At 39.4% G+C, this 18,619-nt stretch overlaps 1 protein-coding gene across 2 annotated transcripts in view; it reads right to left on the reverse strand.

The window, feature by feature from the left end:
* Positions 1–1,430: 1,430 nt before the first annotated feature.
* cylda (cylindromatosis (turban tumor syndrome), a) overlaps positions 1,431–18,619 on the reverse strand; it is a 25,783-nt gene continuing 8,594 nt past the window's right edge. The window contains exons 5-17 of one of the 2 annotated variants that reach the window (XM_053676595.1): positions 16,526–16,621; positions 14,009–14,125; positions 12,227–12,618; positions 11,753–11,918; positions 11,484–11,625; positions 10,361–10,483; positions 10,153–10,244; positions 9,867–9,933; positions 8,156–8,288; positions 7,946–8,054; positions 7,223–7,341; positions 5,857–6,073; positions 1,431–4,785 (exon numbers count right to left, since the gene is read on the reverse strand). In XM_053676595.1, the coding sequence (XP_053532570.1) occupies positions 4,601–4,785; positions 5,857–6,073; positions 7,223–7,341; positions 7,946–8,054; positions 8,156–8,288; positions 9,867–9,933; positions 10,153–10,244; positions 10,361–10,483; positions 11,484–11,625; positions 11,753–11,918; positions 12,227–12,618; positions 14,009–14,125; positions 16,526–16,621 (1,958 nt within the window). In that variant the 3' untranslated portion in view covers positions 1,431–4,600. The remainder of the gene's footprint in view (positions 4,786–5,856; positions 6,074–7,222; positions 7,342–7,945; positions 8,055–8,155; positions 8,289–9,866; positions 9,934–10,152; positions 10,245–10,360; positions 10,484–11,483; positions 11,626–11,752; positions 11,919–12,226; positions 12,619–14,008; positions 14,126–16,525; positions 16,622–18,619) is intronic. The other variant, XM_053676596.1, reaches the window with a different exon arrangement.

Raw genomic sequence — 18,619 nt, forward strand, 5'->3', positions numbered from 1 at the left:
ACTTTATTAATTATATTCAGAGTAACTTGCCAGAAAACGTTCACGCCGTATCTCGTTGGAATTAAAGGTGAGCATCGGAGCACAGATCCTGTGGGATCTTCTGGGATCTTGTGGGATCCTGTGGGATTTTCTGGGATCTTTCTGGGATCCTGTGGGATCCTGTAGGATTTGGGGATCTTTCTGGGATCTTGTGGGATCTTTCTGGGATCCTGTGGGATCTTATGGGATCACGTGGGATTTTCTGGGATCTTTCCGGGATCCCGTGGGATCTTACGGGATCTTGGTGATCCTGTGGGATTTTCTGGGATCTCTCTGGAATCTTTCTGGGATCCTGTGGGATCTTCTGGGATCCTGCGAAACTCGCAGCACAAACTGCGTGTTTGTTCACGACGACATGCTGATAGTGCTGGCATTTCTACCTCTGTAATTTTTTTCCCTGCAGTATTTTACAGTGTTTCTACTTCATATGTAGTGGCAGGGTTCAAAAAACAACAACAAAAATATCGATTTTCTGGTTTAGGCCACGCCCATCTTAGTAAGCGAATATAGTCAAAAATCCAAAAGTTCCAAATATTCGAAACCGTATCCGCACTGTAAAAAAAATTTGAACATAGAAGTAAAAATATTTAAATAATATTCTAAATGATTAATCCCTCAGTCATTTATCTACCGTTTCCTATTATAGGTTTACAATACACGTCTTTACTCATTTCAGTATCCCTTTTGTTCTATTGGCACATCATTTCACTAATTACATTTTTTAAATATTTGAGTTTAAGCAAAACTTAAAGCTTAGAATTTGTTTTAAAAGGCCTACAAATGAGTTTAATAATCTTACATTTGTTTTATCGTAATCAATACTAGAAAAATTACTTTATTCAAGGTTTTTTTTTTTTTTTTACTTCTATTTTTACGATGATGTCTTTGTTTTTTTCAACTGTGCAGATACAGACATGAATATTTGGGACAATACACTGCGAGATATCTTGTATGTTAGCTAATATTCCTCAATACAAGCTCATTATATAAGACGTACAACATCATTAAAGCTATTTCTAGACATATAAACAAATTCTATTATAGTCTTAATTCTATTGGCAGATCATTTGGGGTCATTTCAAGTGATTATTTATAGAAAGAAGCCAAAATATCTGTCAGCCAATAGAATGAGACAATGCTAAGCTAGAAGTAAGAGTTAACAATCTTGTATATGTTTTTTTTGTTTGTTTGTTTTTTTAAATCTAAGAAAAATATTAGTTGAGTTACAGACTATAACTTAAATAGAGTTGCCTATATTGAAGATATTGTGTCTTGCTTATTCTTGCAGTGTAAACAGATAGCGATCACAGCGTCCATTTCATTTAGTCACATGATTTGCCAATAATGCGAAACACGCATACAACACACACAAAGCATTCCCTCGCAAATCATTGGTTTGGAAATGGGGTTTTAATTTAGTTAACATTCATGAGAAGAGCACAAATAAACAAAACCAGGGTTCGAGTTGAACAGGTACACCAGACACGGCATATTCCGGCTGTACAACACTGAAGCACCATCACAAGCCTTTACAGTTCTCCACCTGAATCAGTGCAAAGATCAAAGGAGTCTGGACAACACACCATTATTAATTCCACATCGCGTAAAACCAGCTGAATTCTGAACCAAATGGGAATCTTTTATCTTTGTTTTTTTTTTTTGGTTTAATTATAAATCAGATTTAAAATAAAAAAATTTAAAAAATGAGATCAGCAGGGTTGACCTATGATGCATTCTTCTTCCACGATCTCCAACTTCAGACTTGGACACTTACAGTACACGGAACTTTTCCTTATAGATGAGCTATAAAACCGTCGACACACTCGCACATACGTTAGCAAACCCTGGGATAACCAATATTCCAAATTTCGGATTAGGAGTGGTGTAGAAGCTACACCTGCTACAATGCTGATTAGGCTTTGCTCAGTAGAAAACATCATCCCGACTACATGACCACCAGCAAACTGTGACAGGGAGTGGAGCAGTGCGCGCACGTAACGTACAAAGTGTAACCACATGGCAGATGTACTGATGTTTGACCTAATACCTTAGAAAATTTGCATTATTCAAGCACAAACAGGAAATGTGCACACTTCTTAATAAAGCACACACAGACCAAAGCACTGTCGAATTCTCAAATCTGATTGGTTTAGAACGAAGGAAGGAGTTGATTAATTTTCTAAAACAGCAGTTTCGAATGTAGTTCCGGCTGCACATAAACGGATTCAATCGTTTTTGTTGTTGTTGTTTTTTAAAAAGCATGTAATCACTGATATTGTTACATTTTCTGTTATGAGATGTTTAACTCTTTTTTTTTTTTTTTTTGGAAGGAGTCTCCAGTGTCAGTGTTTTGTACACTGCAAAAAAAATGACATCTCCGCAAGTGAAAGAAGGAAGAGTTGGCTAATATTTCCTCATCATGAGATTATTATAGAATTTTGCTTAATTATTTCTTCTTTCTAGAAATAAACACTGTTTAAAATTTAAAAACCTGATCACTTCAAGCTTGACATCAGAATAAATATGAACATAATCTGAACATAAAAAAATTAACCTTAGATTTAAAAAAAAAAAAAAAATCTTTTTTTCCTCTCAAATAAAAAAAAAAACTACAGAAACATTTTTTTTTTCAGTTGAGAAAAACACGATTTTTTTTTTTTACTTTGATCCAAGGTACACTCTTTTTTAAAATAAAAATATTAGTTGAATTTGCCTATATTCAAGATATTTTTACTTGATATTTATTAAGTTTTTTTTTGTTTGTTTTTTAACAGTGTAACAGTCAGAGGTAAAGCTACACTGCAAAAAAAAAAAAAAAAAAAAAAACGATATAAGCAACTTCAACAAATGATTTCTCTTCGTTAGATTCCATTCTTAAACAGATATAAGATTACTAAACCCGTTCGTAGATACATTTACGAATTCCAAGCTTAATTTTGGTTATTTCCTGCATTTATTTCCAGAAAGAAGAAAAATCATCTGCCGATAGAAATGAGAATCGAATTTTAAGACTGAAATGAGTAAACATGTCTAGAAATCGGTCGAATGGTCTTCCACTTGCTAAAGAATAACCTCGTAATAAGACATGAGATAACTTTTGCTGTATTCAAGATATCTTCACTTGCTATCATTCATTTCTGCAATGCAACTTTAAGTGTAACTGCATCTTAGCAAGTGAAAAAAAATCTTTAATACCGTGTAGTATTTAATATTATAACATTACAACACGACAAATAGACGATCCTTAACTTATTTCTAGACTGATTTTAAACGCTCTTATTCTATCAGCGTTTCATTTTGTTTCTTTAAAAAAAACGACTTAAAATTCCAGCGGAAACAGGAACATTTATTTCAAGCTTGAGATGAAAAGAAAACGTTCAATGTCTTCGATTTGGATTACTGTAATCTAATACTAGATAGGATTTGACAATATTCAAAATATTTTCACTTGCTCAGATGTCTTTTTTTGTGCGTGCAATGAACAGGACAGACGGCTTTGTATGTTCCATCTTATTAACGTCAAGAAAGGGGGGGGGGGGGTCGGGGGATGGACTGATGCTGCTATAGTGCAAGTGATAACAGGAACTAATTTGCTTTGTGGATGTTCCACAACGTTAAATGCATTTATAAAAAAAAAATAAAAAAAAATAAAAATACAACGTAACATTCTTTAACAATGGAAACGTTGGCGAATTGCTGCGTTGTAACGGGAATTAAAATTAAAATAAATAAAAATCCCTGCTGTTGTTGTAAAATGATCAACTTCGGGGTAGGAACGTATCACACCATGTATACTGATGAACCGTTAGCTGGTGTTATAATAGGCAGATTCATAGCATATTATACAGCATAGCGTATAGCCATACCACAAGCAGGTAAAGCCAATATTCCTGCTTTCTTTAATATAGAACGCGCAAAGCTTTACCGTGAATTTTAAACCAAAACAAAACGACGTGTGCTTTATGAACAGTGTATACTTCAGTAAGTGTATAAAAGCTTTCTCTTGCGTTTTCAGATCGTTTTTACGCTGTAGGTCGGAACACGAGACACAAACGTCACAGCAAAACACGGAGGCTGAAAACGGAATCCGGAGACGCTACGGATCGTAAACTCGCGGCGAGCGTGCGTTGGACGTGTTTTATAGACGGATTTATGAAGAATAAGTACGGAGCATCTGGTAAGGTTTCGGATCAGTATGTGGTGCGGCAGTTCCTTCCTGCTGTACTGGAGCGACGAAACATGAAGACGACACCGTTTCGGGTTACGGTCCGCCCCTAAAATTACGATATACTCTGATACACGCACACACACACACACACACACAAATAAAAACACACACAAAAACAGTGCAAATCAGCTTTTCTTCCCCTCCTCATACTTGACTATATACACAGAGAATCAGGCATAACGGTAACAGTTACAGGGAGTGTTGGTTCTGTGCGATGAAGGCCTTCTCCGTCCCAATGTCAGTTTTGATCTCCGCCTCTTTTGTTTCTGCTCGTCGGCTCGTCTCTTCGTCTGTCCTTCGATGTCTACCCTTCTCTTTCCTTTCTCTCGCTTGCTATTTATACAGGCTCATGGTAGGGCTCTGGTACATGCACATGTAAGCATCGCAGAGCAGGCGGCGCGCGTAGCCCTGGATGTTTTTAGGGTCGAGGGCGTGGAGCTCTTCAGGGGTCATTTTTAGGTACGCTCCCACTTCAGGACACGGGGACACCTGCGGGATGTTAAAGCCGTTCTGGCCACCTGTTCACACACACACACACACACACACACACACACACGAGAGAGAGTGAGAGAGAGAATGAATTCGATGCAACCATCTACGTATAATATACACTTATTTGAGTACAAAAGTTTGCACACCCTTACTTTAAACTAATGCAACCAAGACAATTAATCTGACTGACGTTCCTTCCACTTGCCTCTAAATCTGTGTCCGCTTTTCAACACTTTTATTTATTTTCAAATAGCGAAGTACTCAAATTAACACTTTATTGTACTTTTATTCCACTTTTTGCTCCACTCACTGGTCTCGTCTTTGTGCTTGTTATCTTTATACATAACTTCCTAAATCTCACTGACTCGACTGTAAGGGTTCAAGTCTGCTGCTCGTTTTTTTTTTTGTTTGTTCGTCCGTTTGTTTGTTTTTAAATCATTGCATGCCGTAATGAGGCACATTCAAATGAACAACCCCGATCACGTTTACTGCTATGCAAAACTTTTAAGCTTGCTAACAAATAAATATTCATACTTGCTTCAGGAATTCAGCTGTACGTCGTAAACGGATGTTACATTTTGTCTATTTATACACTAAACAAACAGAACGCTCTTATTATTATTTTTTTTAAAATATCAAGCAAATAAGGTGGGGGCGCAAACTTTTGCACCAAATGGTAAACAAGAAACAAAGATGTGTTGGGTTTTTTTTACCCTGTAACGTATCTTATTTAATTACTCTCCCATCTGTCCACACACACACACACACACACACACACACACACACACACGTCATTAGGAGCATACATGTGAAGGCGTTATCTATTTCCACCAGTACAACGAGTTATTACATACTAAAATAAGAAGATATACAACATTAGATCATCTAATAATAAATAATAATATAATCTAACGTAACGGTCTTGTTCAATGAAATATCCAGAACACAAGAATACATTAAAATATCTACTTTTTCCAAAGTTACTGAAACAAAGTCGTCCGATTGAAATAAAAGTTGTTTGAAAAGTTCGCCTAAAACTGACCGTTAGCATCGATGACATTAGCTACGGAGTCAGAGATTCGTTTTGAACGACGTACCGTCTCGGTCGGCCATGCTGTCGAAGAAGAGCCAGGAGGACGGGGCTGAGCCGTACTTAACGAAGGCCACATAGTGGCTGGTCTCGATGCAGAGCACGGCGAACAGCTCCATCTGCTGGCGGGGGAACGAAGCCTGTCTCCACGAGCCCTCCTGCAGCTCTTTAGGTAAGGAGAGCTTACTGTAGCGATGACTCTTACGCCGTGGGTGCAGGTGCACCTGCAGCCGAACAATAACACACACACACACACATTATATATATATATATACACACACACACATACACACACACATATACAGGTAACATCAACGTATCATTTCTCTGAATAAGCGCTCAGGACTTTACTGACATTACTCTCTCTCGTAAAAGATTCTGCTTCGGTGTACATAATCAAATTAATTTCTTTTAAAACATTACATTTATTAATGTAATGAAATATTACAATAACTAAAAACTAGTATTATAAATTATTGTTACATTATACATACAACTGTTACACCAAGTTATTTAGATATTACATTTTTATATCCATTTCATTTCAACCAGTACCGCTTTTTCATCGCGGACAGCAAAAAACGATAATAATAAATAGATGCAAATATACTCACCGTCCACTTTATTAGGAACACCGGTAGATTCATGGCTGACTGGATAACAGCATAAATGAGCAGGTGTACAGGTGTTCCTATTAAAGTGACCGGTGAGTGTATATACACACTACTGTGGGAACGTTTAAGGCACACTATTTTATTTTATTTTTTAGTACAAACTTTGTTACACAATTTTATTTGATGACTTCTACATTATCGAGTCCGTACAAAAACATTCCAGATTCCCAAACATTCGTTTTCCAGCACAAAACGAAAGGCGACAGAGAAATGTTTGCGTGTCGGTAAGGAAAGCAGCTGCTGGGTTTCGCTGCAGAAATGAGACGAGTCGCGAGTGCGACAGTCGAAGTCTCCAGAAGAACCGAGACTGGTTCTGCAGGATGCTCGATAACACTTACAGCTCATTTCCTTATAAACCTGCACACGACTGCGGGTCATCAAACTAAATATTGCCTTTATTTCATTTATTACTGTTTACTGCTCTTTATAGTTTTTTTTTTAAAATAGAGAAACATTTAATTTCATTATTTTATGAAGGCATCTGTGCTCTACAGCATTTCTTTGCATGTATGTTTTTAAATCTATACGTTAAAAGTCTTTACAAGTCTCTAGCTATACAGATATAAAGACTGTAGAGAAGTCGCCATCTAGTGTTCATGACAAATACTACAAGCTACAATATAACCAAATGATGTGATAGAGTGCTGCAATATATATGTGTGTGTGTGTGTGTGTGTGTGTGTGTGTGTGTGTTTTTACCTGTGTATTGCACTTTTCACAGAACTGCTTAATCTTTCCTGCTGTGATGTCAGAATCTTCATAACACTCCCTGCACTCATAGAGAGCTAAACAGCCACAGATACGGCACTCTCTGGGTGCTAGAAGTGTACACAAACACACACACACACACACACACACACACACACACACACACACTTCTTTTATAACCGCAGCGTCATAGAAAATACTGCAGTTCGACTATAAAAAAAAAAAATAATAATAATAAAATAAAGGCTTTACAATTTTGTTCCTCAAAATAAAATTTAAAAAATAACCGCGTTTTGTCCCGAGGTCATGTCTTCAACCACTTTTATCAAGTATATTCTCCATACTTTGCAGGTTATTTGTAAAACTAAGAAATAAAATGAAAAGTAGTCTATTGTGCCTTTAAAGCAGTTATACTGGATACTCGAGGATTTGCTTTAGAGATCAATCGACATAAAAGATTGATTTAAACAACTGTTTTGAGGCAGTTAATACACGTCACTTGGTGATATCTGGCTAGCTTGTGGTGAACAAAAGACGAACATGGAGGCGTCTAGAAGTCCGAATCGAATCACGGACCGGACGATAAAGGTATGATCTAAAGAATATACGACCCAACTGTGAACCGAGACTCGACATAACCTACAGCTGTAAGAGTACATAAGTACTCTTCCAGTGGCGGAACGGAAACTAAACTACGGTCGTCCAGTGACTCACTGTCTTCCAGAAGATCCGTGATGTCCAGCTCCAGAGACGGGAAAATTTTATTATACATCTTAAAGTCCTTCCCAAAGCGAGGCATCTGGATAATGAGACACGAGGGAGCCTAGAAGAGAAGGGAAAAGACCACTTTTATATTATAATGGGCCCCATGTGTGTGTGTGTGTGTGTGTGTGTGTGTGTGTGAGAGAGAGTGTGCGAGTTCACCTCAGCAAACTTGAGGTCACTGTTGATGAAGGACCACTCCAGCAGTTGTTGGCTAGTCGGCACGAGCACTTTATCCTTCTTATCCATGAAGATCTGGTAGAAGTAACAGTCTTGAACTTTCTGGCCAGCAGAGCTGTCAATCACACACACACACACACACACACACACGTTGGTCAGAAAGTGTTCATTAATTTAAGTTAATATTATCAAGTATATATCAACGTGCTCCTTCTAATACATTATCGTTTCTATAGTAACATATTGTTGTTATTCAACCAAGATAAACGTTTATTTGTAATTGAAGATTACAATTACGAGAGAGAACGAGTGAGACAGAAAGAAAGAGAGCGAGAGAGAGAGAGAAAGAAAGAGAGAGAAAGAGAGAGAACGAGAGAGAGAGAAAAAGAGAGAAAGAAAGAGAGCAAGAGAGAGAGAGAAAGAGAGAACGAGAGAGAGAGAAAGAGAGAGAGAAAGAGAGAGCGAGAGAGAGAGAAAGAGAGAGAGAGAACGAGAGAGAACGAGAGAGAAAGAAAGAGCGAGAGAGAGAGAAAGAGAGAGAGAGAGAGAGAACGAGAGAGAGGGAGAAAGAGCGAGAGAATGAGAGAGAGAACGAGAGAGAGAGAAAAAGAGAACGAGAGAAAGAGAGGGAGAGAACGAGAGAGAGAAAAAGAAATAGAGAACGAGAGAAAGAGAGGGAGAGAACGAGAGAGAGAACGAGAGAGAGAGAGAAATAGAGAACGAGAGAAAGAGAGGGAGAGAACGAGAAAGAGAGAACGAGAGAGAGAGAGAAATAGAGAACGAGAGAAAGAGAGGGAGAGAACGAGAGAGAACGAGAAAGAGAGAGAGAACGAGAGAGAGAGAGAGAACGAGAGAGAGAGAAAGAGAGGGAAAAGAAGAGTCTAGTGAGGGAACGAGTGTTTATAGCTGCTATAAGGATAAACGATAAGAGGAAAAGATACTGTAAAAGAGAACAGAAGCTTGCCTCATGGACGTTCCACGACATTAAATGCGACTACAAACGGATAAAAAAAAACTATTTCTAAAAAGAGCATGGCATTAAAACATTACCTTTTAGTAGTGTGTAAACCATTAGAGATTAGCACGCGGCTGTAAACGAGACATAATTATTTACGTTGAGTTCCGCATTAACGGTCTAAAGCCACAAGTTTTGAACGTGAAGCAGAGAATGAACTCGACTTTAAAAAAATTCATTAAAAACATTTAAGCGATGCCGTCAGCTAAATAACTGACATAAATGCACATGAATGCAGGATGTGTTACAGCAGCCATGGTGGTCCATGTATAGAAAAAAAAATAATTATTTAAAAAAAAATAAAAATAAAATAAAAAAATAAAAACCTGAAGTCGCTGAACTACGCCTTTTTTTATTCCACCAATTCAATATTTATTGCTTTTCTTTATTTGAAGCTAAAGGAAAAACAGAAAGAGACACATCACCCACAACAAGACGGGGGACAGAAAGCAAAACAAACAAACAAACAAACAAACAAAAAACCTCACACCGATCAAATAATAATAACAGAGTAATGGTTGTATTATAAACGCAATAATAATTAATAATAGGTTAAAAAGACAAGTACTATACAGTTGGTCTGCACAAGAGTTTCATCCGCGATTTGTGTGTGTGTGTGTGTGTGTGTGTGTGTGTGTGTGTTGAATATTGCAAGTTTAGCAAAAAATCCAGCCTCACCGTAGCTTAAGCAGAGGGTCGACCCTCAGGATGTGGTGAAACAGGATGTTGAGAAACTCTTCAGGATCTGTAGGAAGGGGGAAATTTTTTTTTTTAAAAAGTTCAGTGCATGTGATTAAGTCACACCAGCCTGTTTCCTCGCTTTAGTGTCAGTAGGGGGCGATATATCCATATCATATGACTTGCTATACAGAACATTAAGCAGTCTGACTGCTTTAGAGCTCAGCATGGTGTAATGAAAAGGTTGTGAGCATGAGGAAAGTGTCCGACAGGCAGACATCCTCACCTTTCTCCTCAGACGTGAATCCTGAAGCAGCCTCCACCTTTTCTAGAATTCTCCGCAACTTCATGATCTTAGTTGCGCAGACATAACCGTGACTGGCACGCAAAAACAAAAATACGTTACATAAATACATTCAGCATATATGATGAATATTTGGTGTTCGAGAAGGAGTAACGTGTATAAAATGCGTGTGTTTGCATCTGAGACTCACATCCGCAGTGGGTTGACTATCTCAGTGCGTAACAGCTCCTGGGTCTCCAGGTAATATTCTACATCGGTCTTAGACTTCGGCCTCAGTAACACTGTGTCCAAGACCGAGCTAAACGAGAACAGACTGAGAGGAGAGGTGAGGAGAGGAGAGGAAGGGTTAAGAGAAGAGTGAAAAAGGAAAAGAGTGAAAAAGGAAAAAAAAAAAAAAAAAAGAAAAAAAAAAGAATTGACAAAAATTTAAGATAAGAGAACATGAGAAGAAAAAAGGAAAAGAAAAAGAAAAAAAAAGAAAATGAAGAAAAGAAAAAAGCAAAAAGGTGAAAAAAAAAAGAACATGAAAAACGAAATATGAATAGAAACCAAAAAGAATAAATGGAAAAAAGACAAGGGCAAAAAGATCAAATAGAAAGAATAGAAAGCAAATAAAAGAAAAGGCAAAAAAGAAAAGTGCGGAACAAAAAGAAAATAAATAAATGAATAAATAAAAGATTCGATGAAAAATAGAAAAAAGGTCAATTAAAAAAAAAAAGCAGAAAAGAGAAGGAAGGTGAAGGATTTAGAAAACGGGAACAAAGATTAAAATATAAGAGCAAAAATGGAAAAGAAAAATAAAAGTTTAAAAAAATATATATATATAAAAATATATATATATATATATATATAAAAGAGATAAAAGGAAGAAAAGTTCAAAACAATAAACAGAACATGAAAAGGAGAGAGGGAAAAACGGAGAACAAAAATAACAGCAAATTACCAGGAAAAAGAAAGAAAAAAAGAGAGAAGAAAAAGTGAAGGCAAGGGAAAGATTAAAAAAAGAAAAAGAAAAAAAAATGCAAAAAGGAAAAATAGTGAATAAAATTTTAAGGAAAAAAAAAAAGGAGGGAAAATATTGGGTTAGTCATTACACATGTCCATGATGAAGCTGAACATGTTTATGCTTCATATATATTTATTTGAACATTCCCTAGTGTCCTTAATGCATTTGAGCGGTTTCTCTACGCTCCCACCATTTTCACTCAGCAGCTGCATTTTAAAACATTTATACATACTATGTACTATAGGAGTGTTGGAGTGTGTGTGTGTGTACACTATAGGAGTGTGGAAGTGAGTGTGTGTGTATGTACCAGAAGAGCGTTGAATCCAAGTAACAGGAGTTGTAGTGGCCTTGAATGCCTTTCTTCTTCCCGACCATCACGTCCAGGCCATCGCTCTCTATACGAGGAGGAGTGTTCTCATTCACTACTTCGCTCAGGTAACCACCAAACGCTATAACACACACACACACACACACACACACACACACACACACACATTAAACCTCCGGATATAAGTGGATTCCCATAAATTAACAAAAGGAGTCCTCCGTCACTGTGTGTGTGTGTGTGTGTGTTACCTATAGAATTGCAGCGTTCGATTGGATTGGGCGAGTGGTGTTGTGAAGGGAAGCGTGAATCTGGTCGGCAGCATTTCAGTTTCACAAACAAAGCTTTCTTTGGAGGACAGGTAAAGTAGCGCATGCCTTTAAAAGTACCGTCAGTGCATCCTACACACTCCTCTTCCTGCAAGCGCACACACACACACACACACACACACTTTTGTTGATAGCGCTGTAGTGTAACTAGCAGGTGATGTGGTGTCTATAATAGTAATAATGTTAATAATAAACGCCATATATTTATATCTTATATATTATGTCAACTTACACATTAATTGTTTCTGAATAATTACTTACTTAATAACTAATTCATGAATTATCCAACAATGAATTATTTATTACTAGATAATTATATTATCACTACGACAACACTGATAATAATTAGAATCCTACTTTATCCATAATCTTAATCACACAGACACACACACTGACCAGCTCCAGCCCTGCAAGTGGCTCCAGTAGTCCAGGCGGGAGGCCCACCCAGCGTATCACGCCACACAGGGGCGGATTCTCCTTCACCTCTACCAGTGACCCGACCTCTAACCCCGGCTGACCTTTAGGGGGCGACGGTGGCCTCGGAGAGGGAGCTGTCGGAGGGGGCGGAGCCTCCTGCTGTTCTCCCATCACCGACTGGACAGATAGTGAGAGCGGCCCATGGCTCATGCTCCCATTGGGGCCGCTCTTTCGACTCAGGCTGAAGGGCAGCGAGTGGAACTTGTTGTCACTGGACAGTGAGGGGACGGTGGGCGGGGCTCGGGGAGGCGGCGAGGCCTGGTTGAAGTCGGGCGGGGTTTCCGTCAGGGACTTGGCTGGGTCTTCGCCCACTGGCAGGTGGGGAGAACAGAGAGGAGTAATATTAACATTCAATTAAAAAACCTGGAATATCCAATAACGCATGAGCAATGCACCAATGTGGAAAAGTGGAGCGAAAATCAACACCGTCACTTCGATTCCCAAACAGTGGAAGTTCCTTTCTGCCGGGAAGAAAAGGGGGGATGAATAAGAATAAAATGAATTTTTTAAAAAATTCTTTACATTTGGCAGGAGCGTCGTGTCGAAATTTTGACTTTGCATCTCAGATCTTGACGTCTCAAATTTTTTAAAATAAAGATTTAAAAAAAAAAAAAAAAAAAAACTTCTGACTTATTATCTCAGGATTATGAGTTCTCAAAACTTTTGAATTATTATCCCAGAATTTTGATTTATCTCAAGGTTTTCATTTATTTATTTATTTATATTTAATTTTGACATCTTAAAGTTTTGACTCATCTCAGAATCCTCAGTTTTTATTACTTATCACAGAAAAATTGTTGTATAATCTCAGAATCCTGACCTCTCAGTTTTGATCACGTATCTTCCAAAAATCGTCTTACGATCTCAGAATTTAAATTTATCTCAAAGTTTTGACTCACTGTAAAATTCTTTTTTTTTCCTCTCAGAATTTCGACTTCTCGAAAACCTGACTTATCTCAAACATCCGAGTAATTTCCTAACCTTTTGCCATATTATGTCAGAATCCTAAAATAAGTCAACATTTTTGACGTACGACTGCGGCCAAAAAAAAAATAACGAGAGGGGGGGAAAAAAAAAAAAAAAAAAACCCTGGTTTCTTCTGTATTTCCTACCGGACAGAAATGGACTCTTACACTTAACCGAGTTAAATCGACTGACTTCTGTGACTCACTTTTTGGAAAATAGATCTCTCTCGTGAAAGCCGGAGTAAAGGATAATAAAGAAATGAAAGTGACCGAGTACCGAGAGTACTTTTCCACATGAGCGCATGAAAGGTTTCTAGGCAAATATTACTGAAATGTGATGGGGGGGGGGGGGGGGGGGGTTGAGAAATGTGCAGAATGTGAGGAAGTGTAGCAATGCGATGATTCACGTAACATGCAACACAATCGCGGTCTCCTTTCTACGCCCACATGAACCCAGCCACCGATCCCATGAAAACCCCTCCGAATGTCATTTTCATGCAGGTCATGGGGGAGAGTGAGGGTGTTTGGGAAGCACTGCTCGACGTGACAGTGATGTGAAGAGATGTGAGGAAATCTTAGCAGCAAGATCCGGCAGTGAAAAGTCTCACGTGCTGATCTAAATGTGGGGTGAGGAGGTAATATTAGCTGAGCGAGCTCTTCTCTTGCTGATAAGATTTGCCAATGATCTTTTCTGATTTCCTGCTGATCGTTCACATTTCTCTCTTCTGCCGTTTACCTTCGTCTATGTACCACGTGCTTTTGGATTTGGACTGGATCGGATGATCGACAGAGCTGCCGTTTAGCGTATAATAAAACTCAGACTTGCTCCTGCTGGCAGCCTGCAGACCTAACCCTAAATAACACATTCAACACACACAGCGTCAGAGAGAGAGAGAGAGAGAGAGAGAGAGAGAGAGAGAGAGAGAGAGAGAGAGAGAGAGAGACCACTGTGTGTGTGTAATAGACAGTAGAAAAACCCGTGCAAAACTAAGGTGAGGGAGGAAGGGAGATTGGAAGAAAATGAAAAAGAAAGAACGAAAGAAAGAAAACAAAGAAAGAAAAACAGAATGAAAGAGGAAAACAGAAAAAGAGAGAAAAAAAAACTGAAAGAAAGAAAAGAAAGAACAGAAATAAAGAAAGACAGAACTGAGGAACAGAATGAAAGAAAAACAGAAAGAAAAGAAAGAAAGAAATAACAGAATGAAAAAAAAACAAAGAAAAAAGGGCAGAATGAAAAAAAAGAATGAAAGAAAAACAAAGAAAAATATACAATGGAATAAGAAAGCAAGAAAGAAAGAACAGAATGAAAGAAAAACACAAAGAAAAAGAAAAACATAAAAAAAAGAAAGAAAGAAAGAAAGAATTTGCATGCGTTATTTGACCGTTACTTATTTCTGGCCAATGTGTGAGGTGTTTTGTTTTGTTCTGAAACCTCCATCTTACTTGCGATTTTAAAAAAAAATTCTTTCAGTATACCTGTCGAGACAGGTGTGCTGTGGTAGGCCTCCGTGGATCGGACTTGTTTGTCCAGCACATCCTACAGACGCTCGATCAGACTGAAATCTAGAGAACTCGGAGACCGATTCAACACCTTGAACTCTCTGTCATGTTCCTCAAACATCAACATGTTCCTCCTGTACAGTTTCTGCAGCGTGTCAGGGCGCATTATCCTGCTGAGAGAGGCCACTGACGTTAGGGAATACCGTTACCATGAAGGGGTGTACTTGGTCTGGAACAGTGTTTAGGTAAGTGGGACGTGTCAAAGGAACATCCACATGGACGCCAGGACCCAAGGTTTCCCAGTAGAACATTTCCCAGAGCATCACACTCCCTCCACCAGCTCGCCTTCTTTACATAGTGCATCCTGGTGCCATCTCTTCTCCAGGTAAGCGACACACATATATACACACACACACACACACACACACACACGCACCCGGCCGTCCACATGATGTAAAAGAAAAGGTGAATCGTCAGACCAGGCCGCCTTCTTCAACTGATCCATGATCCAGTTCTGATGCCCACGTGCCCATTGTAGGCACGGTGGTGTACAGGGGGTCAGTAGCTCTGTAGTCTGTAGTAGACTATACTCTGTGCTACAGTAGCTCTTCTCTGGGATCGCACCAGACGGTCTACCCTTCTCTCCCCACATGCATCACTGAGCCTTGCACCCACAACTCTGAATTTTGTTAGGTACCAGTGGTTTTAATCTTATGGCTGATCGGCGTATGTTGCTGTGCTACACACGTCCGATTAGAGTGATCCGTACTGAATTTCTCCAGTTACATCCAGATTTTATTTCACACCTAATGCATTCATATATTTTGGTAAAAAAAAAAAAAAAAAAAAAAAAAGCAGATAGAAATGCAGCACAGATCTGAAACAGCCTGGTTTCCCACCTCAGAGCAGCAGGAAGGAACATGAACATAACATTTAAACATTTGGGGTGTATATGAGTGTGTGTCGAGCTGAAAAGAAACTTTTAAAAGAAAATAATATCCCAGTATAAAGTATAGATAAAGAGATAGACATATAGATAGATATAGATAGCATAGCACGTTAGCATAGCACATTAGCATAGCGTGCCTCTTTGGCTAGCATGCACACTCGAGTTTGAAGCTCTTTCCACCACAACAGCTTTCAGGTTGCAACTAGGTGAAGCTAAAAATTTGTCAATTACAGAATGTTTTAATTGGCTTACGGTCACTTCAAATGAATTTCCGATACAGAAAAGTACATTCGGGACACACGGACAGAGGGACAACACCGCTGCTAGGTGACGAAGGCAAAACGGACACCTAGCAGCAGGCTAATAACTGAGGCGAACCATTTAGTTCGCTAACTCATAGCCATTAAAACTGTTAAATAAACAATTTATAACAGTGGAAATTAGATTAAATTGTCCAGAATAACAACATTTACCTCAGATGTGTTGTTAAATATTTTTTTTAAAAAAAGAAAAGAAAAAAAAGACATAAATTTACACCATAATTACCGTTAGCTTCAACCGCTAATCAGAGTTTTGTGAATGCTGCCATCTTGAGACATTAACGCTGCGTTACAATTTAAGAATTTGGAGCTGTTGGGGAAATTTTTTACATTTCTAAAGTCCACAAGAGAGAGCCATTCATGAGGAATCCTGTACTCACGGTTGAGAAAACAAGCGTGCGGTTTAGAAGGGAGTAGGGGTGGGGTGTAATTTAGTTTAGAGCCAGGCCGTGAGTTGATTGAGCAAGGACGCAGGCTGTAGTACCTTTGCTCTTTGGTTTGCTCTGACTGCCAGTCTTCTCACTGCTCCCTCTGGGAGTAAAGCTGGCTTTGGACAGCCTCGGGTCCTGCATGGAGTACTCTACACACACACACACACACACACACACACACACACACACACACACACACACACACACACACACACACACACACACACACACACACACACACACACACACACGCGCACGCACGCACCCACGTCAATTCCTAAGTCAAAATCAGAACAATCATCATGCTCTTTTCCTAACGATAACGTCATACAACCAGACGGATCATAGGCGTCTCGAAGTGACGCCGTTTGGAAGTCCCGCCCCCTATCCACTATCTCACGTGTTCTCTGGACTCGCGGGACACCGTCACGTTCTACAAATGTCAACGGAGAATGTTTGGAGTTCGTTAATATGAAAAATAATCTATCGATCTATCTGTAAGCTCGACTCGACGTTAGGCAAGCGCGGATTTTTATTAGGGATGCCGCTAAAAATTTATAGCTCAGATACGTTCGAACAGGATCAGCAGCGGCAGAGGAGTGAAAATGTCGGCCGTGGGGGCGTTAGACGACCGATCTGTAAATTCAAAAAAAGTGAACCGTTCCTCGCACAATCATCTGAAAATCCTTCACAGTTGCCACTGCCAGCAAGCAGCTCCCCACCGCACAGTTCCTATTATTACTACTCTCTCTTTACTCATCTATTCCACTCTCCTTCAACATGAAATGGAGCAAAAGCATAGTGCCAGTAATTCCAGAGTTGACTGTAGTAGGTCTGAGGGGCGGGGTTGTGTGGGCGGGGTTGTGAGGGCGGGGTTGGGACAGTTATAAACAAACAACAGAAAAGCTGTTCATTCACTTATCTTCTAGATCAATAAAAGGCTGCATTGTGTGGGCCTACACATCGCACAAGTCTCAGCTATGCTGTCTAAACTATTTTACCTTCACACTACCGTGAAACATCGTAAACATCACGGGGGAAACACACACAGTGAACAAACACACACGTACACGTACACGGAAAACTGAACGTACAACGCTGCAGCCTCCGACACTTCACTTTCCAAAAACATGCTATTAGACAAAAGCGGTTCTGTTTGCAGGCTAACAGAATGTCTCTCTCTGTCTCTCTCTCTCTCACACACACACACACACACACACACACACACACACACACACACACACACACACACACACACACACACACACACCTAATGGTCACATACAAACTCTCTCTCTCAAATACACTCATGGTCATATACAAACTCACTCACTCACTCACTCTCTCGCTCTCTCTCTCTCACACACACATACACACACACTAATGGTCCCATACAAACTCTCTCTCACATACACTCATGGTCATATACAAACTCTCTCTCTCTCTCTCTCCCCACACACAAAAACACACACACGGTCACATACAATCAATCTCTCTCTCTCTCTCTCTCTCTCTCTCTCCCCCCACACACAAACACACACATGGTCACATACAATCGCGCGCGCTCTCTCTCTCTCTCTCTCTCTCTCTCTCTCCCCACACACAAACACACACAAACACAAACACACACACGGTCACATACAATCAATCAATCAATCAATCAATCAATCTCTCTCTCTCTCTCTCTCTCTCTCTCTCTCTCTCTCTCCCCACACACAAACACACACATGGTCACATACAATCAATCTCAATCTCTCTCTCTCTCTCTCTCTCTCTCTCTCTCTCTCTCTCTCTCTCTCTCTCTCTCTCTCTCTCTCGCTCTCTCCCCACACACAAACACACACATGGTCACATACAATCTCTCTCTCTCTCTCTCTCTCTCTCTCTCTCTCTCTCCCCCCACACACAAACTCTACAGCAAGTGTTTGTAATAAAAAGGTCAGAACAAGTCGTCTGGAACAAAACGAAGCGTGTGTCGTACGCGTGGAACTTTTCGCGTGACGAGAAGACACGCCCATCTCTCCGATTCATACAGAGACCGCCTCTCCCATCTTAATCGCTTATAATTACTACAGACGCACAAACACGCCGTTTCCTTTTCATCATTGTGTAAATGTAGAATATACCTTGATCTTTTCACACTCAGT

This window comes from Ictalurus punctatus, chromosome 27, assembly GCF_001660625.3.
Source record: "Ictalurus punctatus breed USDA103 chromosome 27, Coco_2.0, whole genome shotgun sequence".
NCBI classification, from domain to species: domain Eukaryota; kingdom Metazoa; phylum Chordata; class Actinopteri; order Siluriformes; family Ictaluridae; genus Ictalurus; species Ictalurus punctatus.